The sequence below is a fragment of the Hyla sarda genome, chromosome 4 (genome assembly GCF_029499605.1).
Source record: "Hyla sarda isolate aHylSar1 chromosome 4, aHylSar1.hap1, whole genome shotgun sequence".
NCBI lineage: Eukaryota > Metazoa > Chordata > Amphibia > Anura > Hylidae > Hyla > Hyla sarda.
Window position 1 is genome coordinate 409,682,062 of NC_079192.1, and position 24,548 is coordinate 409,706,609.

At 46.6% G+C, this 24,548-nt stretch overlaps 1 protein-coding gene across 5 annotated transcripts in view; it reads right to left on the reverse strand.

Moving 5' to 3' along the window:
- Nucleotides 1–1,934: 1,934 nt before the first annotated feature.
- The window catches only part of LOC130267633 (aldo-keto reductase family 1 member C3-like), a 62,603-nt gene continuing 39,989 nt past the window's right edge, over nt 1,935–24,548 (reverse strand). Inside the window, exons 1-9 of one of the 5 annotated variants that reach the window (XM_056517681.1) lie at nt 13,216–13,348; nt 11,076–11,243; nt 10,733–10,849; nt 6,529–6,606; nt 6,279–6,401; nt 5,921–6,033; nt 5,623–5,788; nt 3,621–3,703; nt 1,935–2,109 (exon numbers count right to left, since the gene is read on the reverse strand). In XM_056517681.1, coding sequence (XP_056373656.1) covers nt 2,067–2,109; nt 3,621–3,703; nt 5,623–5,788; nt 5,921–6,033; nt 6,279–6,401; nt 6,529–6,606; nt 10,733–10,849; nt 11,076–11,243; nt 13,216–13,296 — 972 coding nt within the window. In that variant the 5' untranslated portion in view covers nt 13,297–13,348 and the 3' untranslated portion in view covers nt 1,935–2,066. Of the gene's footprint in view, nt 2,110–3,620; nt 3,704–5,622; nt 5,789–5,920; nt 6,034–6,278; nt 6,402–6,528; nt 6,607–10,732; nt 10,850–11,075; nt 11,244–12,797; nt 12,905–13,215; nt 13,517–24,548 lie in introns of those variants that run through there. The other 4 variants (XM_056517676.1, XM_056517677.1, XM_056517680.1 and 1 more) reach the window with 4 other exon arrangements.

Genomic DNA, 24,548 nt, shown 5'->3' on the forward strand with positions numbered 1-24,548 from the left:
AAATCCTCTCCGAGGTGGAGGTCTGTAGGAACATCACCGGTGACCTTGGGAAGATCAGGTCTTTGGAGTATGGCAGTCTTGGTACCAGTAGGGCTTCTCTCCTATGGAGAGGTTTTTCTTTTGATGTGCCCTAGGTACTAGGCCCTTAAGGTGAAGTACCTTATTTTGGCCAGGGATAGTGTATATATCTTAGGGTGAGTATAGGGTCAGTTTCATGAAGGGATAGTGATAGGGTTAGAGGTTGATAGGGAGAGGAATTTAAATGTAATTTTATCAGGATTGCCATCCTTCTTCCTGGTGGGGGGCTATGCATGTCACCTTAGCCTTTTGTTTTGTTTTCTATGGAAAAGATTGTAAAGGGCTTGCAGGCAACCAAACTTGGGCCTTGTGGTTTTGGTGTATTGTACTGTTAATATTGCTTGTTGTAGAGTATGTAAATATTGTTTTGTATATATATTGTTCTGTTTACATTAGGTGGGTAGGGGTGTATTTTAGGTTGGGTGGGGGGTTTTCGGGGGGTGGTGGTGGTCTGTACCCAGGACTGGACTGTTGCAGTGGGTACTATTTTGGGGGTCTGGTATGGGTCAGTTGTGGACAAAAACTGTGACCTATGGACTCTGACCCATGTCCAGAAGGGGTGGTGGGTGATGGGATAGTTTAGTATAGGTTGTTTTTCTGTGTTATTGAGTTGTTTGTTATGTATAATCTGTATAGTTTTATGTATACACCTTTATTTTATTTATTTATTTATTTATTTATTTATTTTTTGTAATATTTTTTATTTTATTTTACATGTAATTTTTTTTTTTTTTTTTTTTTTTTTTTTTTTATTTGTACAATGTAATAATTATTTGGGAGAGAAAGGCAGTCGGACCAGTTTTCAGTTATTATAGTATAGTGTTAAGAGTACACTATATTTATGTTTGTGTTTATGTTTGTGTCCCAGTGTGGATTCGTTTTTGTTTGTGGGTATATGTATGTGTGTGTGTGGTGGGGGTAGGGGAGGTTAAAAAAAAACATATAAAAAAAAAAAAAAGGGTGTATGTATATATGTATGTATATATATATATATATATATATATATATATATATGTATATATATGTGTGTGTGTGTATGTATATGTGTATGTATGTGTATATGTGTATGTATGTGTATGTGTATACATATATATATATGTGTATGTGTATGTGTATGTATATGTATATATATATATGTATGGAAAAAAAAAAAGAAAAAAAAAAGAAAAAAGGAAAAAAAAAAAAAAGTGTATTTGTATATGTGTATATATATGTATATATATGTGTATATATATGTGTGTATGTATGTATATATGTATGTATGTATATATATGTGTGTATGTGTATGTATATGTATGTATGTATGTGTATGTATATATATATATATGTATATATATATATATTTTGTTATCCAAGTTGGATTATTTTTGTTACGGCAGCTAGCCATATTTTTGTTTTGTTATTGGGGGGAGGAGCAGTGTGGTTATGTTTCCTAGTTTGGATATTTTTAGTTTTTGATCCCAGCGTGGAAAGCTTTATTTATGTTCATTAGGTATGTGTGTGTGTGTGTGTGTTGGACTATAGTAGGTAATGATTTATTTATTCATTTATTTTTGGTTTATCTGGGCTGGCCGGTTAGGAAGGTTTAAGTTGTTATTTTGAGACGGATAGTTTGTTTTTATGTTCAGTTTTGTTAATTTTGTTACAGTGAAATGAACTTGTTTTATGTTTTGTAAAGTTTTGTACTTTTATAATAAAAAAGAGTGTCAGCAGAGAGCACTGTGGTCAGGCAGAAAAGAAATTCAAAAAGAAAAGAACTTCCTGTGGATTAAACAGCTGCTAATAAGTACTGGAAGGATTAAGATTCTTTAATAGAAGTAACTGACAAATCTGTTTAACTTTCTGGCACCAGTTGATTTAAAAAAAAAAAATTCCAGTGGAGTGCCCCTTTAATCTTCCGAATGGTGGAGTTGCCCTTTAAGAAGACAGGAAGTAACAGAACACGGTCCATAGTTTTATTTAAGATTTTATTCTTAGCAGTGTCTTCTCTAATATTCATCATGGTACGGATATTTCGGATGATCCTTCCACCTAAATAGAAATAACAAAAAAAAACAAAAAACATAAAAATGATATAAAATACTACAGACAGGGCATGTAACATGGTAATCTCTAACCTGTGTCTCTCCAGCTGTTGTAAAACTACAACTCCCAGCATGCCCTGACAGCCTTCGGCTGTCAGGGCATGCTGGGAGTTGTAGTTTTACAACAGTTGAAGAGATGCAGGTTGGGTATCACTGAGATAAGGCAGAGCAGTAAAGGTAGGGTGCCATTCTACACATATCCTGTAGGTGTCACTGTTGTGTCCATTATTAGTAGTAGGGCCAAAGGGCTATGCAGGCTGCACTATGTAACCTAGAGTTGGATTATGGGGGCAAGTGCCATGGGGTCCCCCAATCTCTCGGGCCACATCAGCGGCAGCTACTTTTAGCTTAAAAAACACAGACTCTGAGCGCTGCTAATATTTAGTTGCTGTATGTCGGTAATTATAGGGAACTATATGGCGGTATTAATAGGGCACCATAGGGCATTATTATTAGGGTATTATATGGCGATAATTATAGGGAACTATATGGCGGTATTAATAGGGCACCATAAGCAGTATTATTAGGGTATTATATGGCGGTAATTATAGGGAACTATGTGGCTGTATTAATAGGGCATCATATGGCAATATAATTAGGGCATTATAAGGCAGTATTATTAGGGCACTATGGGGAAGTATTATTAGGGCACGACAGTGTAGTATTATTAAGGCACTATAGGGCAGAATTATTAGGGCACTATATGGTGATATTATTAGGGCACTATAAGACGGTATTATTAGGGCACTATAGGGCAGAATTATTAGGGCAGTATATGGTGATAGTATTAGGGCACTATAGGGCAGTATTATTAGGGCACCATGGTGCAGTATAATTAGGACACCATATGGCAGTTTTATTAGGGCACTATAGGGCAGTATTATTAAGGCACTATAGGGCGGTATTATTAGGGCACTATAGGGCAATATTATTAGGGCACTTTTGAGTAGTATTATTAGGGCACCATGGTGCAGTATAATTAGGACACCATATGGCAGTTTTATTAGGGCACTATAGGGCAGTATTATTAAGGCACTATAGGGCGGTATTATTAGGGCACTATAGGGCAATATTATTAGGGCACTTTTGAGTAGTATTATTAGGGCACTATAGGGCAGTATTATTAGGGCACTATAGGGCATTATTATTAGGGCACTTTTGAGTAGTATTATTAGGGCACTATAGGGCAGTATTATTAGGGCACTATAGGGCAGTATTATTAGGGCACTATAGGGCAGTATTATTAGGGCACTTTATGGCGATATTGATTTCAATAATGAGAAGAGTCGGAGCCTCCAGTGTATTACCCAGAGGCTTCTATAGACAATGACCAGACCATAGAGATGCCAACTCCCATCTGGGGCACTACATGCTGAGCAGTCTAGGCTTCCACATTGCACATGCGGCAGGCACCATATATATATGTCAGACCCTCAGTGACACCTGTCGATTACTCACATGGGCATGCTGTCGTAGCGGAGATTTTTATTGAGCCCGTCCAGAGAGGTCATGTCTTCTTCTGAGAGCTGAAAATCCAGAACCTTAGAATAAGACAGAGGAGTCAGACCAGAGTAAAGAGTAACTCCGACTACTACTGATACTACTTAGTCTATTCGGAGATTCACTCCCATCATGCCTCAGGGGGAGATGGGGGGAGGTTTTTCCTACTAAGATCAAGGACTGTTACCATATATGGATGGTCCCTATGGACAGTTACTAAACATGGACCATATATATATATATATATATATATATATATATATATATGGACAGTTACATCATCCCCCTATATAGACAGTTACCATACATGGACTATTCATATAAGGTCTCATCCATATATGGACAGTTGTATTATTCGAGCGTTCCCATATACGGACAGTTACTATACGTAGATTATCCATTTATGGTTAAAGTTCATATATAGACATTATCTTAGCTTCCCTATTTAAGGAAAAATACCACACATGGACTATACATATATGGTAATGGTCCTTACATGGATCATCAGAACTTCACCACATCATTAGATCATCCCTATATATGGACAGTTACCATACATAAACTATTCATATAAGGTCACATATGGACAGTTATTTGAGCGTTCCCATATACGGACCGTTACCATACATGGACTATTCACATATGGTAACAGTCCTTATATAGACAGTTACATCCTCTAGGCTTCCCCATTTAAGGACAGTTACCATATATGGACTATCCATATATTCGGTTAGAGTCCATATAGAGGCAGTAACATTTCCTATGTTTACCTCTTTATTTTTACTGCCGGTAGTATGAATGAGAATTTTAACATCCCGGAGTCCTCCTTTAAAGGAGAACTCCAGAATATAAAAATTGGCCTCCATACTGCCGGCAGTAAAAAAATAAAGATGTACCTACCTTCCTCCGCTCCGCCGGGGCCTCCGGTAACCGGCTCCGGTCTCCGCCGCGATCCTCTTCCTGGTTGCCGGTGGTCGGTGAGTCATACTGCACTCAGCCAATCACCAGCCGCAGCAAAGTCCCGACTCGGCCGGCGATAGGCTGAGCGGCAGGGTGAAAACGCTTCAGGACATAAAATTCTTCACTACACCGGCACCTGCGGCCGGGGCCAAAAAAGTCACCCTGCCGCTCAGCCTATCGTCGGCCGAGTCGGGACTTTGCTGCGGCTGGTGATTGGCTGAGCGCAGTATGACTCACCGACCACCGGCAACCAGGAAGAGGATCGCGGCGGAGACCGGAGCCGGTTACCGGAGGCCCCGGGGGAGCGGAGGAAGGTATATACATCTTTATTTTTTTTTTACTGCCGGCAGTATGGGCAACAATTTTTCTTTTCTGGAGTTCTCCTTTAAGGACAGTTAACATATATGGACTATTCATGTGCAGTTAGTCCATATATAGACAGTAAACTTATCTGAGCTTCCCTATATTTGGACAGTTACCATATTTTGTCTATCCATATATGGTAATGGTTCTTTATAGGGACAGTTATGTCATTAGAGCTTTTCCATATATGGACAGTGGGGGAGATTTATCAAAACCCGTCCAGAGGAAAAGTTGCCCAGTTGCCCATAGCAACCAATCAGATGGCTTCTTTCATTTTTCAGAGGCCTTTTTAAAAGTGAAAGAAGCGATCTGATTGGTTGCTATGGGCAACTCAGCAACTTTTCCTCTGGACGGGTTTTGATAAATCTCCCCCAGTTACCATACTTGAACTTTTCTTATATGGTAACAGTCCATATATATAGGCAGTTATGTCATTAGAGCCTCCCTATATTTGGACAGTTACCATACATTGACTACCCATACATGATAACTGTCCTTCTATGTACGGATCATATCCCCATATATGGAGAGTTACATCATCAGAGCTTCCCCAGGGTTTCCCTTTTTTTGAGCCGACAATGGATCCCATTATATGGCCCCCTAGTGGAGGTTTTATGGGTTAGAGTTTCCCCAATACCTGTAAATTCTGCTTGATCCTGGCCGGGGTGAAGCTCTTCGCTAGTACAACAATCCCCCTCTGCAGCAGGTACCGCATTGCCACCTGGGCGGGGGTCCGGCCCAGCTTATCCGCTATTGCGTTGAGTATGGGGTCCTCCAGGAGTACAGGGGCGTCCTTACCTATCCTGTAAATAGGACCACGGGTTATGGTCTAGTCCAGTGATCTCCGATTACAACTCCCACCGTGCCCCAAGCGGCTGTTCGGGGCATGGTGGGTGTTACATGGGTAGCCGAATACTCACAGTCATGGTACCTACCCCCATGTGTCATCCCGGCTTGACCCCAAGGCGCTATACGCAACCAGAACGATGTCATGTGACTTGCAGAACGCCAGCAGCTTGCTTTGGTTCAGGTATAGGTGACATTCTACCTACAAAAGATTAGGGAGTCATCAGAATACTAGTGTTTCCCAACCGGTGTGACCCCAGCTGGTGCAAGACTACAACTCCCAGTATGCCCGGACAGCCGTTGGCTGTCCGGGCATGCTGGGAGTTGTAGTTTTGCACCAGCTGGGGGGCACACCGGTTGGGAAACACTGATCTATAGGTCTTATCATCCTGGGCTTCCTGGTTCATGAACAGAATTGCAGTGTAGACCATGTGACGCTATCATTACCTGATTACAGACGGGTTTCTGTTTCAGTCCCGGCTTATTCAGGATCAGCTCCAGCTGCCTGCGGTTAAAGTTGGACACGCCTATAGATTTCACCAGTCCGGCGTCCTTACACCGCTCCATAGCCTGAAGAATTACAGTAAAACTCCTTGTAATCCAATACGAATGGGAACGGACTGCACACACACGACATCATGTCATAAAATACCGTAATATAATAGACTGTAGCATAAAGTATAATCTACGCTCTCACCTCCCAGGTGTCACGCAGGTCTGTGTTGTTATACAGGTATTTCCCATTCTCATCCACAGGCACCAGGTCCTCTCCAGGCTTAAAAAGATAAATATCTGGGTTAAAATAGAGTGCCCCCCTATAAGCAGTGGGGGGGGGGCAGAGTGCTACCTATAAATAGTGCGGGTAGAGTTATTCCTATAAACAGTGCAAGCAAAGTGCCCCCTACAAACAGAGCCAGCAGAGTGCCCCCTATAAACAGTGTCGGGAGAATGCCTCCTACAAACAGAGCCAGCAGAGTGCCCCCTATAAACAGTGTCGGGAGAATGCCTCATACAAACAGGGCCAGCAGAGTGCCCCCTATAAACAGTGTCGGGAGAATGCCTCCTACAAACAGGGCCAGCAGAGTGCCCCCTATAAACAGTGTCGGGAGAATGCCTCCTACAAACAGAGCCAGCAGAGTGTCCCCTTTTAAACAGTGTCAGGAGAATGTCACCTACAAAAAGAGCCAGCAGAGTGCCCCCTATAAACAATGTCGGGAGAATGCCTCCTACAAACAGAGCCAGCAGAGTGCCCCCTATAAACAGTGTCAGGAGAATGCCTCCTACAAACAGAGCCAGCAGAGTGCCCCCTATAAACAGTGTGGGGACAATGCCTCCTACAAACAGAGCCAGCAGAGTGCCCCCTATAAACAGTGTCGGGAGAATGCCTCCTAAAAACAGAGCCAGCAGAGTGCCCCCTATAAACAGTGTCGGGAGAATGCCTCCTACAAACAGAGCCAGCAGAGTGCCCCCTATAAACAGTGTCGGGAGAATGCCTCCTACAAACAGAGCCAGCAGAGTGCCCCCTATAAATAGTGTCGGGAGAATGCCTCCTACAAACAGTGCCAGCAGAGTGCCCCCTATAAACAGTGTCGGGAGAATGCCTCCTACAAACAGAGCCAACAGAGTGCCCCCTATAAACAGTGTCAGGAGAATGCCTCCTACAAACAGAGCCAGCAGAGTGCCCCCTATAAACAGTGTCAGGAGAATGCCTCATACAAACAGGGCCAGCAGAGTGCCCCCTATACACAGTGTCGGGAGAATGCCTCCTACAAACAGGGCCAGCAGAGTGCCCCCTATAAACAGTGTCGGGAGAATGCCTCCTACAAACAGAGCCAGCAGAGTGCCCCCTATAAACAGTGTCAGGAGAATGCCTCATACAAACAGGGCCAGCAGAGTGCCCCCTATACACAGTGTCGGGAGAATGCCTCATACAAACAGGGCCAGCAGAGTGCCCCCTATACACAGTGTCGGGAGAATGCCTCCTACAAACAGGGCCAGCAGAGTGCCCCCTATAAACAGTGTCGGGAGAATGCCTCCTACAAACAGGGCCAGCAGAGTGCCCCCTATAAACAGTGTTGGGAGAATGCCTCCTACAAACAGGGCCAGCAGAGTGCCCCCTATAAACAGTGTCAGGAGAATGCCTCATACAAACAGGGCCAGCAGAGTGCCCCCTATAAACAGTGTCGGGAGAATGCCTCCTACAAACAGGGCCAGCAGAGTGCCCCCTATAAACAGTGTCGGGAGAATGCCTCCTACAAACAGAGCCAGCAGAGTGCCCCCTATAAACAGTGTCGGGAGAATGCCTCCTACAAACAGAGCCAGCAGAGTGCCCCCTATAAACAATGTCGGGAGAATGCATCCTACAAACAGAGCCAGCAGAGTGCCCCCTATAAACAGTGTCGGGAGAATGCCTCCTACAAACAGAGCCAGCAGAGTGCCCCCTATAAACAGTGTCAGGAGAATGCCTCATACAAACAGGGCCAGCAGAGTCCCCCCTTATAAACAGTGTCGGGAGAATGCCTGCTACAAACAGAGCCAGCAGAGTGCGTCCTACAAACAGAGCCAGCAGAGTGCCCCCTATAAACAGTGTCAGGAGAATGCCTCCTACAAACAGAGCCAGCAGAGTGCCCCCTATAAACAGTGTCAGGAGAATGCCCCCTTTTAAACAGTTTTTGGAGAATGTCTCCTACAAAAAGTCCAAACAGAGTGCCCCTATCAACAGTGCGGGCATGTTGCACCCTATAAACAGTCCCGGGAGAAAGCACGCTACATGCAGTGCCAGCAGAGTGCCCCCGATTAACAGTACCAGTAGTATGTCTCCTACACAGTGATAGCAGAGTGGCCCCTATAAACAGTGCAGGGAGAATGCCTCCTATATACAGTAAAAGCAGAGTGCCCCCTATCTACAGTACGGGAAAAGTGCCACCTATATATGGTGCCAGCAGAATGCCCCCTTTAAATAGTTCCAGAAAAATGCCTCCTATGTACGGTGCCAGCAGAGTTCCCTCTTTAAATAGTGATGGGAGAATGCCTCCTATATACAGAGCCAGCAGAGTGCCCACTATCAAAAGTGCCAGGAGAACGCCTCCTACAAACAGTGTCAGCAGAGTGCCCCCTTTAAATAGTGATGGAAGAATGCCTCCTACATACAGTGCCAGCAGTGTGCCCCCTATAAACAATGCCAGCAGTGTGCCCCCTATAAACAGTGCCAAAGAATGCTCCTACAAACAGTACCAGGAGAGTGCCCATACCAACAGTGTGAGATGCAAGTAGAGTGCCTCCTATTAACAGGGTTGGGAGAATGCCTCTTTTAAATAATGCCAGTTTGTACCCTATATAACCAGTGCTTGCAGAGTGCCCCCTATCAACAATGCCAGCAGAGGGACCCCCATAATAGACAGTTCCAGCACAGTGCCCCTATAAACAGTGTCAGCACAGTGTCAGTGCCCCTATAAACAGTGTCAGCACAGTGCCCCTATAGACAGTTCCAGCACAGTGCCCCTATAGACAGTGTCAGTACAGTGCCCCTATAAACAGTGCCAGCACAGTGCCCCTATAAACAGTGTCAGCACAGTGCCCCTATAGACAGTGCCAGCACAGTGCCCCTATAGACAGTGTCAACACAGTGCCCCTATAGACAGTGCCAACTGAGCGTATGCTATAAGCAATGCCAGCAGAATGTCCCCTATAAACAGTGTCAGCACAGTGTCCCCAATAAAGAATGTGAGCAGAGTGCCCCACAAAATCAGTGCCAGACAATTATCTCCTATAAACAATCCCATCAGCTATAAACATTGCCTCCTACAAACAGTGCCAGAAGATTACTAACTATAAACGTTGAAAGTACAGTGCCCCCTATAAGCAGTGCCAACAACGTCACCCTAGAAACAATGCTAGTGGTTTGCCCCCTAAAAACAGTGCTCCAGAGTGCACCCCTTATAAACAATGCCAGGGAAGTGCCCCCTCATAACCAGTGTCAAATAACATTTTAGTTTTTTTCTTTTACCACAAGGGGGAGCTCTCTGTATACACAATACTGATGTACTGAAGTTAATAGTGTAAAGTGCAACATGGCAGATAATATGTATTGCAGCTCCTACAGTGGTCACCCAGCTTTTTAAGGTTCCTGAAGGGGATGTCTCCTTAGATATGAAGTGATACACCTCTATCCTCACTGTAAATGAATAAGTGAAAGCTGAGTTGGTGCTGCAGTGTTGGCCATATTGATACCAGACTTTCCCAGAAGCTGATATAACTAAATAATGGCTGGACAGAGTTTCTATATTCTTCAGAAGAGTTCCCCTTTAAAGGAGTACTCCGGCGCTAAGGCATCTTGTCCCCTATCCAAAGGATAGGGGATAAAATGCCTGATCGCGGGGGTCCCGCCGCTGGTGACCCCTGTGATCTTGCAGGCAGCACCCCGTTACCATCAGTCCCCGGAGAATGTTCACTCCAGGTCTGATGAGTGGCGATCAAGGGGCCGGAGCATTGTGATGTCACAGCTCCGCCCCCATGTGACATCATGCTCCGCCTCCTCAATGCAAGCCTATGGGAGGAGCCTTGACGCCCCCTCCCATAGGCTTGCATTGAGGGGGCGGAGCATGACGTCACACGGGGGCGGAGCGTGACATCACACGGGGGCGGGGTGTGACGTGACACGGGGGCGGAGCGTGACGTCAAAATGCTCCGGCCCCATAACCGCGAGTCATCAGACCCGGAGTGAACATGCTCCGGGGACTGATGGTAACGGGGTGCTGCGTGCACGATCACGGCTGTCACCAGCAGCGGGACCCCCGCGATCAGGCATCTTATTCCCTATCCTTTAGATAGGGGATAAGATGTCTTAGCGCCGGAGTACCCCTTTAATGCCGCCAATAAGTCGAGACCTCCTCAGGACTCACCTTAAAATCCAGCGGGATGTGAATGAGGAAAAGATCCAGATAATCCATCTGTAGGTTCTTTAGGGATTTCTCCAGAGCCGGACGAACCAGGTCTGGAGAGTGGAAGGTGCTCCACAGCTGAAAGACACAACATGTCCGAAATATTGGTACCAGGGCTGGAACCCTAACCCGCAATTGGAAGGGGACCCAAAACTGGCCAAGGGTGTCCCGGATTTAAAGTTCTATTCTGAACAATTTTAAGGGTGTACCCTACTGAGGGAGCTTCATGTATCTGCCCCCATGGTGTCCATTGCAGAACCAAAATTAAGGCCAAATAGAGAAAACCCAAACCCTGAGCTCTTACTTTTCCGGTAAAGAACAAGTCTTCTCTTCTCACGGTCCCATCTGCAATCTTCTCCCTAATGGCGCGGCCCACTTCCACCTCATTGCCGTACAAGTAGGCGCAGTCCACGTGGCGGTACCCAGCTTCAATGGCCACCTTGGTAGCCTCCTCCGCCATGCTTTTAGGAAACTGAAAATATAAAGAAGAGTCCATGTGTACGGCCCTGGTGTACAGTAATAGTGGGAAGAGTCCATGTGTACGGCCCTGGTGTACAGTAATAGTGGGAAGAGTCCATGTGTACGGCCCTAGTGTACAGTAATAGTGGGAAGAGTCCATGTGTACGGCCCTGGTGTACAGTAATAGTGGGAAGAGTCCATGTGTACGGCCCTGGTGTACAGTAATAGTGGGAAGAGTCCATGTGTACGGCCCTGGTGTACAGTAATAGTGGGAAGAGTCCATGTGTACGGCCCTGGTGTACAGTAATAGTGGGAAGAGTCCATGTGTACGGCCCTGGTGTACAGTAATAGTGGGAAGAGTCCATGTGTACGGCCCTGGTGTACAGTAATAGTGGGAAGAGTCCATGTGTACGGCCCTGGTGTACAGTAATAGTGGGAAGAGTCCATGTGTACGGCCCTGGTGTACAGTAATAGTGGGAAGAGTCCATGTGTACGGCCCTAGTGTACAGTAATAGTGGGAAGAGTCCATGTGTACGGCCCTGGTGTACAGTAATAGTGGGAAGAGTCCATGTGTACGGCCCTGGTGTACAGTAATAGTGGGAAGAGTCCATGTGTATGGCCCTGGTGTACAGTAATAGTGGGAAGAGTCCATGTGTACGGCCCTGGTGTACAGTAATAGTGGGAAGAGTCCATGTGTACGGCCCTGGTGTACAGTAATAGTGGGAAGAGTCCATGTGTACGGCCCTGGTGTACAGTAATAGTGGGAAGAGTCCATGTGTACGGCCCTGGTGTACAGTAATAGTGGGAAGAGTCCATGTGTACGGCCCTGGTGTACAGTAATAGTGGGAAGAGTCTATGTGTACGGCCCTGGTGTACAGTAATAGTGGGAAGAGTCCATGTGTACGGCCCTGGTGTACAGTAATAGTGGGAAGAGTCCATGTGTACGGCCCTGGTGTACAGTAATAGTGGGAAGAGTCTATGTGTACGGCCCTGGTGTACAGTAATAATGGGAAGAGTCCATGTGTACGGCCCTGGTGTACAGTAATAGTGGGAAGAGTCCATGTGTACGGCCCTGGTGTACAGTAATAGTGGGAAGAGTCTATGTGTACGGCCCTGGTGTACAGTAATAGTGGGAAGAGTCCATGTGTACGGCCCTGGTGTACAGTAATAGTGGGAAGAGTCTATGTGTACGGCCCTGGTGTACAGTAATAGTGGGAAGAGTCCATGTGTACGGCCCTGGTGTACAGTAATAGTGGGAAGAGTCCATGTGTACGGCCCTGGTGTACAGTAATAGTGGGAAGAGTCTATGTGTACGGCCCTGGTGTACAGTAATAGTAGGAAGAGTCTATGTGTACGGCCCTGGTGTACAGTAATAGTGGGAAGAGTCCATGTGTACGGCCCTGGTGTACAGTAATAGTAGGAAGAGTCCATGTGTACGGCCCTGGTGTACAGTAATAGTGGTAGAAGTCTTATGATGGTGGACATAGCGACAAGCCCGCAGGTGCCTAAGGAAAAATTTGGCGAAAAGATTTTTTTTGTCCAGGTTGAGAAAAAAAACTATATTTACCTCGTGGCCTCCGGTATCGCTGCTCCAGTGACCACCGTGCTCCACTTCCTGGCACAATACCTCACATTGCCGCTCGGCCAATCACTGGCCACAGAGGTGTCTCCTGGCTGAGCGCAAAACTCTGATGTACTGAGCCCCAATACCAGGAAGAAGAGCACGGCGGGCACTGGAGCAGCAAAACCAGAGGCTATGGGCTATATATTTTTGGAGAGAGGGTGACAGTATTGACAGGAGGGACAACAGGGGGGAGGTTCTGCAGGAGAAAAAGCAACAGGAAGTGTTGCAGAAAGGAGAGGGACAGGAGGTGCTGTCGTTTTGCAGCAGCTAGAGGCTCCCTTGTTGGGAAACACTGGACTACACTGGGAATCACTACTATATATTGGGTGGGTGTAGTAGATAAGGTAGAGACCCCACTAACCTTGTCAGGGGCAAATGTCCCAAATCCAATAACAGGGATCCTGTTGCCATCGTTGAGAAGAACCCAGGGCTCCACAGCCATGATGATGAGGACGGGCGCACTCCGCAGCTTGTGTACACGGTGGAATTTATCTCTCAGTTACTGATCAATACTCATAGTCCTGGTTGGGCTGTGTATAGGGAGATAATACCCAGGTCCCTTTATCTCCTCCCCTCATTACAGGAAGGGGGGCCTCAGGAAGTTTACGTTGTACTTGACTACGTTCCAAACCTAATGCAAAACACAGATGGTCGGGGAATGCCTGAAACCATGGAGCGTAAGAGGTTATGTAATGTCCCCGGACCAGGGTTTCACCTCCAGACATTATCTCTTCATAGCTAACCTTTAACCCTTCCCTAGGCTGACAATGATCGCCTATGCCCCTCCGGTCACTTTCTGATGAGCCTAGTTCTTTGTCATGTTCCAATGTTAAAGGGGAGCTCCGCCCCTAGACATCTTATCCCCTATCCTTTGGATAAATGTCTGATCGCAGGGTTCCCACCAATGGGGACCCCCGAGATCTCGGCTTCAGCACCCCAGACATCCTATTCACGGAGCGGACTTTGCGCCATGCCGGATGACTAGTGAAGCAGGGCGGAGGCTCGTGACGTCACGGCCACACACCCTCAATGCAAGTCTATGGGTGGGGGCAGACGTCCGTCACATGCGGGGCTTGGCCGTGAAGTCTCGAGTCTCTGGCGATCCGCCCAACGCTCTAAACAAATGCTGATTGCAGCAAAGAGATCGCAGGGGTCCCCTTTGGATAGTGGATAAGATGTCTAGGGACGGAGTACCCCTTTAAGGTAGGTGACACCTGTCACAGAAACATCGACATGATGTCAGGACCTAAGATGCCCAGAAAAGCATTGGCCATCACCACAATCTAAACCAGCTTGTCTTCCCATAGTGCACCCTGGTGCCATCACTTGTGACGCACACGTACCCAGCCGTCCTCGTGATAGAAATAGTGATCTAAGACCAGGCCGCCTTCTTCCATTGCTCCATGGTCCAGTTCTGAGGGTCACATGCTCCTTGTAGACACTTTCAGGGGTGGACAGGGGTCACATGGATGCTCTAATCAGTCTTCTGGGCCACGAAACACGGCAAGCTGCATTGTCCTGTGTGATCGGACACCTTTCTAGCATAGCCAACGGGAAGTTTTTCAGCAGCTCTACATTATCATTTCTGTGAGATCGGATTAGACAGGCTAGCCTTCACTCCTCACACACATCAATGAGCATTGGGGCATATGGCCCTGTCCCTGGTCGCCAGATGTCCTTCCTTGGATCTAGGAAAGATGATCAGGAACACCCCAGATACATCAATGAACCTTGGGCCATATCACACTGTCCCTGGCCACTAGTTGTCATTCCTTGGACCCGGGAGGGATAGCCCTACTGGGAACACCAAACACACATCATTGAGCCTTGGGCAATATGACCCTGTCCCTGGCCACCAGTTGTCATTCCTTGGACACGGGAGGGATAGCCCTACTGGGTACACCAAACACACATCATTGCGCCTTGGGCCATATGACACTGTCCCTGGTCACCAGTTGTCATTCCGTGGACCTGTAGGGATAGCCCTACTGGGAACACCAAACACACATCATTGAGCCTTGGGCCATATGACCCTGTCCCTGGTCACCAATTGTCATTCCATGGACCCGGGAGGGATAGCCCTACTGGGTACACCAAACACACATCATTGCGCCTTGGGCCATATGACCCTGTTCCTGGTCACCAGTTGTCATTCCTTGGACCCGGGAGGGATAGCCCTACTGGGAACACCAAACACACATCATTGAGCCTTGGGCCATATGACCCTGTCCCTGGTCACCAGTTGTCATTCCTTGGACCCGGGAGGGATAGCCCTACTGGGTACACCAAACACACATCATTGCGCCTTGGGCCATATGTCACTGTCCCTGGTCACCGGTTGGCTTTCCTTGGAACTAGGAAGGATAATCATACTAGCAACACCCCACACATCAATGAGCCTTGGGCCATATGACACTGTCCCTGGTCACCAGTTGTCCTTCTAGGAAGGCATTTGGAAGGACAACCATTCTGGGAACAGCCTACAAGATCGTCTGTCCTTGAGATGCTCTGACCCAGTCGTGTACACAACTCGGCCCTCGTCACAATCGCTCTGATCTTTACACTAGCATAGTCGACTGCAAGAAGACTGCTCACTTGCTCCTTGTATATCCCACCCCATGACAGCTGCCATTGTCACCAGATAATCCATGTCCTTAGACACAATATTTGTATTACTGGATTATGGTGGTACTGGATTTGGTCTTCTATAAGGGGCAGATCCTGGGAGGCACAATGTAGAGAGATAGTGCTCGTGTGGTAATTCCGAGGTTGTCCAGGACTCTAGTTAGGTGTCTAGTTAACCCTTATCTTCCTTATCTGATCCTGGAAGTTTACAGTGGCCTATATAAAGGACGCCCATGGAGCAAATATTTGCCAAGGAAAGAGAACTTGGACCTAAGTAATCCTGATATTATAGGGCATCCGCTCAGTCATATCCAGTCATGAGACAAGTCAAAGCTGTGTCTATATTATAGAAATAGTCCTTCTGCCTCAAGAAAGTAACACAAGATTTCTATTAATATTTCTGCACATGTTTAATTGAAACTTCAGAAAACATTCTCTTCTTATCAGCGACACAGATCGAATCAGATTACACCTGAATACAAGAAAACGGTAGAGACAACATTATAGAGGGCCCTACGCTCCATATACAGAGGGCTTTCCATCGTCACCTATGTACTATAACAGATGTAGACATTATAGAGGGCCCTACGCTCCATATACAGAGGGCTTTCCATCGTCACCTATGTACTATAACAGATGTAGACATTATAGAGGGCCCTACGCTCCATATACAGAGGGCTTTCCATCGTCACCTGTGTACTATAACAGATGTAGACAACATTATAGAGGGCCCTACGCTCCATATACAGAGGGCTTTCCATTGTCACCTATGTACTATAACAGATGTAGACATTATAGAGGCCCCTACGCTCCATATACAGAGGGCTTTCCATCGTCACCTATGTACTATAACAGATGTAGACATTATAGAGGCCCCTACGCTCCATATACAGAGGGCTTTCCATCGTCACCTATGTACTATAACAGATGTAGACATTATAGAGGGCCCTACGCTCCATATACAGAGGGCTTTCCATCGTCACCTGTGTACTATAACAGATGTAGACAACATTATAGAGGGCCCTACACTCCATATACAGAGGGCTTTCCATCGTCACCTATGTACTATAACAGATGTAGACATTATAGAGAGCCCTACGCTCCATATACAGAGGGCTTTCCATCGTCACCTATGTACTATAACAGATGTAGACATTATAGAGGCCCCTACGCTCCATATACAGAGGGCTTTCCATCGTCACCTATGTACTATAACAGATGTAGACATTATAGAGGCCCCTATGCTCCATATACAGAGGGCTTTCCATCGTCACCTGTGTACTATAACAGATGTAGACATTATAGAGGCCCCTACGCTCCATATACAGAGGGCTTTCCATCGTCACCTGTGTACTATAACAGATGTAGACATTATAGAGGCCCCTATGCTCCATATACAGAGGGCTTTCCATCGTCACCTGTGTACTATAACAGATGTAGACATTATAGAGGCCCCTACGCTCCATATACAGAGGGCTTTCCATCGTCACCTGTGTACTATAACAGATGTAGACAACATTATAGAGGGCCCTACACTCCATATACAGAGGGCTTTCCATCGTCACCTATGTACTATAACAGATGTAGACATTATAGAGAGCCCTACGCTCCATATACAGAGGGCTTTCCATCGTCACCTATGTACTATAACAGATGTAGACATTATAGAGGCCCCTACGCTCCATATACAGAGGGCTTTCCATCGTCACCTATGTACTATAACAGATGTAGACATTATAGAGGCCCCTACGCTCCATATACAGAGGGCTTTCCATCGTCACCTATGTACTATAACAGATGTAGACATTATAGAGGCCCCTATGCTCCATATACAGAGGGCTTTCCATCGTCACCTGTGTACTATAACAGATGTAGACATTATAGAGGCCCCTACGCTCCATATACAGAGGGCTTTCCATCGTCACCTGTGTACTATAACAGATGTAGACATTATAGAGGCCCCTATGCTCCATATACAGAGGGCTTTCCATCGTCACCTATGTACTATAACAGATGTAGACATTATAGAGGCCCCTACACTCCATATACAGAGGGCTTTCCATCGTCACCTGTGTACTATAACAGATGTAGACAACATTATAGAGGGCCCTACGCTCCATATACAGAGGGCTTTCTGTCGTCACCTATGTACTATAGCAGATGTAGACAACATTATAGAGGGCCCTACGCTCCATATACAGAGGGCTTTCTGTCGTCACCTATGTACTATAACAGATGTAGACAACATTATAGAGGGCCCTACACTCCATATACAGAGGGCTTTCCATCGTCACCTATGTACTATAACAGATGTAGACATTATAGAGGCCCCTACGCTCCATATACAGAGGGCTTTCCATCGTCACCTATGTACTATAACAGATGTAGACATTATAGAGGCCCCTACGCTCCATATACAGAGGGCTTTCCATCGTCACCTATGTACTATAACAGATGTAGACAACATTATAGAGGGCCCTACGCTCCATATACAGAGGGCTTTCCATCGTCACCTGTGTACTATAACAGATGTAGACAACATTATAGAGGGCCCTACGCTCCATATACAGAGGGCTTTCCATCGTCACCTATGTACTATAACAGATGTAGACAACATTATAGAGGGCCCTACACTCCATATACAGAGGGCTTTCCATCGTCACCTATGTACTATAACAGATGTAGACAACATTATAGAGGGCCCTATGCTCCATATACAGAGGGCTTTCCATCATCACCTATGTACTATAACAGATGTAGACAACATTATAGAGGGCCCTACGCTCCATATACAGAGGGCTTTCCATCGTCACCTATGTACTATAACAGATGTAGACATTATAGAGGCCCCTACGCTCCATATACAGAGGGCTTTCCATCGTCACCTATGTACTATAACAGATGTAGACATTATAGAGGCCCCTATGCTCCATATACAGAGGGCTTTCCATCGTCACCTGTGTACTATAACAGATGTAGACATTATAGAGGCCCCTACGCTCCATATACAGAGGGCTTTCCATCGTCACCTGTGTACTATAACAGATGTAGACATTATAGAGGCCCCTATGCTCCATATACAGAGGGCTTTCCATCGTCACCTATGTACTATAACAGATGTAGACATTATAGAGGCCCCTACACTCCATATACAGAGGGCTTTCCATCGTCACCTGTGTACTATAACAGATGTAGACATTATAGAGGCCCCTACGCTCCATATACAGAGGGCTTTCCATCGTCACCTATGTACTATAGCAGATGTAGACATTATAGAGGGCCCTACGCTCCATATACAGAGGGCTTTCCATCGTCACCTGTGTACTATAACAGATGTAGACAACATTATAGAGGCCCCTACGCTCCATATACAGAGGGCTTTCCATCGTCACCTGTGTACTATAACAGATGTAGACATTATAGAGGGCCCTACGCTCCATATACAGAGGGCTTTCCATCGTCACCTGTGTACTATAACAGATGTAGACATTATAGAGGCCCCTACGCTCCATATACAGAGGGCTTTCCATCGTCACCTATGTACTATAACAGATGTAGACAACATTATAGAGGCCCCTACGCTCCATATACAGAGGGCTTTCCATCGTCACCTATGTACTATAACAGATGTAGACAACATTATAGAGGCCCCTACACTCCATATACAGAGGGCTTTCCATCGTCACCTGTGTACTATAACAGATGTAGACATTATAGAGGCCCCTACACTCCATATACAGAGGGCTTTCCATCGTCACCTATGTACTATAACAGATGTAGACAACATTATAGAGGGCCCTACGCTCCATATACAGAGGGCTTTCCATCGTCACCTATGTACTATAACAGATGTAGACAACATTATAGAGGGCCCTACGCTCCATATACAGAGGGCTTTCCATCGTCACCTATGTACTATAACAGATGTAGACAACATTATAGAGGGCCCTACGCTCCATATACAGAGGGCTTTCCATCGTCACCTATGTACTATAACAGATGTAGACAACATTATAGAGGGCCCTACGCTCCATATACAGAGGGCTTTCCATCGTCACCTATGTACTATAGCAGATGTAGACAACATTATAGAGGGCCCTGCACTCCATATACAGAGGGCTTTCCATCGTCACCTATGTACTATAACAGATGTAGACATTATAGAGGGCCCTACGCTCCATATACAGAGGGCTTTCCATCGTCACCTATGTACTATAACAGATGTAGACATTATAGAGGGCCCTACGCTCCATATACAGAGGGCTTTCCATCGTCACCTATGTACTATAACAGATGTAGACAACATTATAGAGGGCCCTACACTCCATATACAGAGGGCTTTCCATCGTCACCTATGTACTATAACAGATGTAGACATTATAGAGGCCCCTACGCTCCATATACAGAGGGCTTTCCATCGTCACCTATGTACTATAACAGATGTAGACATTATAGAGGGCCCTACACTCCATATACAGAGGGCTTTCCATCGTCACCTATGTACTATAACAGATGTAGACATTATAGAGGGCCCTACGCTCCATATACAGAGGGCTTTCCATCGTCACCTGTGTACTATAACAGATGTAGACAACATTATAGAGGGCCCTACGCTCCATATACAGAGGGCTTTCCATCGTCACCTATGTACTATAACAGATGTAGACAACATTATAGAGGGCCCTACGCTCCATATACAGAGGGCTTTCCATCGTCACCTATGTACTATAACAGATGTAGACAACATTATAGAGGGCCCTACGCTCCATATACAGAGGGCTTTCCATCGTCACCTGTGTACTATAACAGATGTAGACAACATTATAGAGGGCCCTACGCTCCATATACAGAGGGCTTTCCATCGTCACTTATGTACTATAACAGATGTAGACATTATAGAGGGCCCTACGCTCCATATACAGAGGGCTTTCCATCGTCACCTATGTACTATAACAGATGTAGACAACATTATAGAGGGCCCTACGCTCCATATACAGAGGGCTTTCTGTCGTCACCTATGTACTATAACAGATGTAGACAACATTATAGAGGGCCCTACGCTCCATATACAGAGGGCTTTCTGTCGTCACCTATGTACTATAACAGATGTAGACAACATTATAGAGGGCCCTACGCTCCATATACAGAGGGCTTTCCATCGTCACCTATGTACTATAACAGATGTAGACAACATTATAGAGGGCCCTACGCTCCATATACAGAGGGCTTTCTGTCGTCACCTATGTACTATAACAGATGTAGACATTATAGAGGCCCCTATGCTCCATATACAGAGGGCTTTCCATCGTCACCTGTGTACTATAACAGATGTAGACAACATTATAGAGGGCCCTACGCTCCATATACAGAGGGCTTTCCATCGTCACCTATGTACTATAACAGATGTAGACATTATAGAGGCCCCTACACTCCATATACAGAGGGCTTTCCATCGTCACCTATGTACTATAACAGATGTAGACAACATTATAGAGGGCCCTACGCTCCGTATACAGAGGGCTTTCCATCGTCACCTATGTACTATAACAGATGTAGACAACTTTATAGAGGGCCCTACGCTCCATATACAGAGGGCTTACCATCGTCACCTATGTACTATAGCAGATGTAGACATTATAGAGGCCCCTACACTCCATATACAGAGGGCTTTCCATCGTCACCTATGTACTATAGCAGATGTAGACAACATTATAGAGGCCCCTACACTCCATATACAGAGGGCTTTCCATCGTCACCTATGTACTATAACAGATGTAGACATTATAGAGGGCCCTACGCTCCATATACAGAGGGCTTTCCATCGTCACCTATGTACTATAACAGATGTAGACAACATTATAGAGGCCCCTACACTCCATATACAGAGGGCTTTCCATCGTCACCTATGTACTATAGCAGATGTAGACATTATAGAGGCCCCTACGCTCCATATACAAAAACTTACACAGGCAGAGCCGCTGCAGAGAATGAAGCCAGGGGTGGGTGGCAATCAGCAGCATTTCTGCCATGAGGCAAGTTAAACTACTTGCCTCAGTCGGCGCCACCTAGAGTCCATTAGGAGGTGGCATGGGAACTGATGGAAAAAAAACAGGGATGGGCAGGTCTGTTAACTTAGGAATCCAGATCACTTACCCTGTATCCCCGGGCGAGCCAGCTCCAGCTGTTGGTATTGTGGTGGCCCAGTACGGGAGGTGTTACCCCGTACCCTTGGTGCCCGGTCCGGCAGCCTCCCTTCAGTGTCCCCTGGGCCCCTTGTACTTGTTTCCCCCTTTATATATGTTTTGCTGTGTATTATAATATAGAATGTGTTGTTACTTTAAGAAATGTACCATGTGATTGTTACCCAGGAGGTTCCGGTGACCAGGTGATCCCAAGAGTGACCTATGGGCTCCCTGCTAGTCTCCCCATATAAGCCCTGGGAGGAGCGTCTCTCTCTTTGAGCTCTGCTCTTCCTGTTAAGATGAGGTCAAGTCGAGTCTTGGAGAGAGTCCAGAGTCATTGGAGGCCTCAGGTCCAGTCTGCAGCCACAGTCAATTACAAGTAACCACAGTCATAGCTTTGTCAGTCAGTAGTCAAGTCAGTCCCTGTCAGCAACTGTCAAGTCAGTGTGGTCTGCATTAAATTGTCCAGTGCTACTACAAGTCCCAGCAAGCCCTTAAGGTCTCTGTGTCACTGGTCACCTCCTTGGGCCCTGGCTGAACTGTATAGACTTTACCATCTGTCTACCCTCAATAAAGCTACCGTTGTCCGTAACTTAGCGTCGGAGTCATTATTGCCCCCGTGCCTAGCCCAGGATACAGCGGTATACCTTCGGGTGGTATCGAGGATAAACCACGCCCTGGCATCACGAATACAAGGGGTTGATGCCATCTGCCTCTAGGGTAACAACATCTACCCTCATCACACCCCTTTACCACAGTATAGGCCACAGACAGCTGCGGACTATACCAGGAGCGGAGCCTGACCAGTGCACTGTCATTGTCACCTGCACCAAACCGGTGGAGGAAAGATACGGTCCAGCTGCTGCTCTGTGCAGGACAGGAGGTGGGTGAGTACCTACTGGGGGGGCCATACCTAGCTAATGGGGGGACTACCTGCCTTCTAGGGGTAACATACATGGCTAATGAGGGGGACTACCTGGCTAATGGAGGACATACTTGGCTAATGGGCGGAACTACCTGCCTACTGGGGGGGGTTGGTGCGGTGTCCCGGTACAGGACCTGGTCCTGTCCCTGTCTAAAGTCCCCTCAGCCAGAGTCCCTTCATTCCAGTAGGGCTCTCCTGCAGGGCTTACCCCTGGTCGTCTCATGTAAATTGTATATTGTTTAATATATAAAGATAATATAAATGTATAGGATATATCTATGTATAGGACCTTTCCCGGGTCACGTGATGTACAGTTGTAATGTATACTTGCTTAAAGGGGTACTCCGCCCCTAGACAGCTTATCCCCTATTCAAAGGATAGGGGATAAGATGTCAGATCGCAGGGGTCCCACTGCTGAGGACCCCCGGGATCTCGGCTGCAGCACCCACCTCAACGGCTTCCGGCAACGCTGGAGGCTTCGGATCCCGACCACGTGAGCGGAGGAGCATGACGTCATGACTCCGTCCCCGTATGACGTCACGCCCCCTCCCATAGACTTGCATTGAGGGGCAGGGCATGATGTCAAATGGGGGAGGATAGGGGATAAGATGTCTAGGGGTGGAGTACCCCTTTAAGGACCTTCCAGGGTCATGTGATGTACCCAGAGTTCACTGGGTTCAGGACTTACAGGTTTGCTGACCAATGAGCTTTGTCCAGACCCTTATTATATAAAGGGCTGTAGCCACTAAATTCGTTCTCTTAGTTCCTGCACTACAAAGCACAAACATCTCTGCAGAAATCTCAATTCATCTAGGCCAAAGCCTGAGAACCTGCAGCCACTAAACGTGAGTTACAAAGCTCAATCTATCAAATCCTGTGTGACTACTAAAAGCAAAAATATTATAATTAGTAGCACCGTGGCCTGCATCAAAGCTCATTGCTTCAAAGTCCCAGCAAGATCTGTGAGGAACCTGCATTCCGGTTACCTCTTAAGAGACTGTTATGTATAGAGACTGTTGCATCAAATCTTCAAGTAAAGTTCTTCAGTTTATTCATAAAATCTGCTGTGGACATTCCGTTATTTCCCCTGCCGTTTCTGGGACGGTTGGCGGTAGGTCCATTAACACTGAGGAAACCACACCCTGGCATCACAACATCTAAGGGTTAATACCACCAGACCCTGCACTTGCATCACCGCAACACCCCAGACACCACAACTCTCCTGGTTCACCACATTGGCATACCTGGCTAACGGGGGGGGGGAGACATACCTGGCTAATGGGTTGGACTATCTGCCTACTTGGGGGAAAATAGCTGACTAAATGGGGACTACCTGCCAACGGAGGAGAGATACCTGGCTAATGGGTTGGACTATCTGCCTACTTGGGGTAAAATAGCTGACTAAATGGGGACTACCTGCCAACTGGGGAGACATACCTGGCTAATGGGTTGGACTATCTGCCTACTTGGGGTAAAATAGCTGACTAAATGAGGACTACCTGCCAACTGGGGGGGAAATACCTGGCTAATGGGTTGGACTATCTGCCTACTTGGGGTAAAATAGCTGACTAAATGGGGACTACCTGCCAACTGGGGAGACATACCTGGCTAATGGGCTGGACTGTCTGCCTACTTGGGGGAAAATAGCTGACTAAATGGGGACTACCTGCCAACTGGGGGGAGATACCTGGCTAATGGGGCAACTACCTTGCAGCTGGAGGAGAATACCTGGTTAATGAGGGGACTACCTGCCTACTGTGGGGAATATAGCTGGCTAAAGGGGGGATATAACTGGCTACTGGGAGGGGGGAGATACCTGGCTAATGGGGCAACTACCTTGCAGCTGGAGGAGAATAGCTGGTTAATGAGGGGACTACCTGCCTACTGTGGGGAACATACCTGGCTAAAGGGGGGATATAACTGGCTAATGGGAGGACAGCTTGCCTATTGCAGGGGACATTC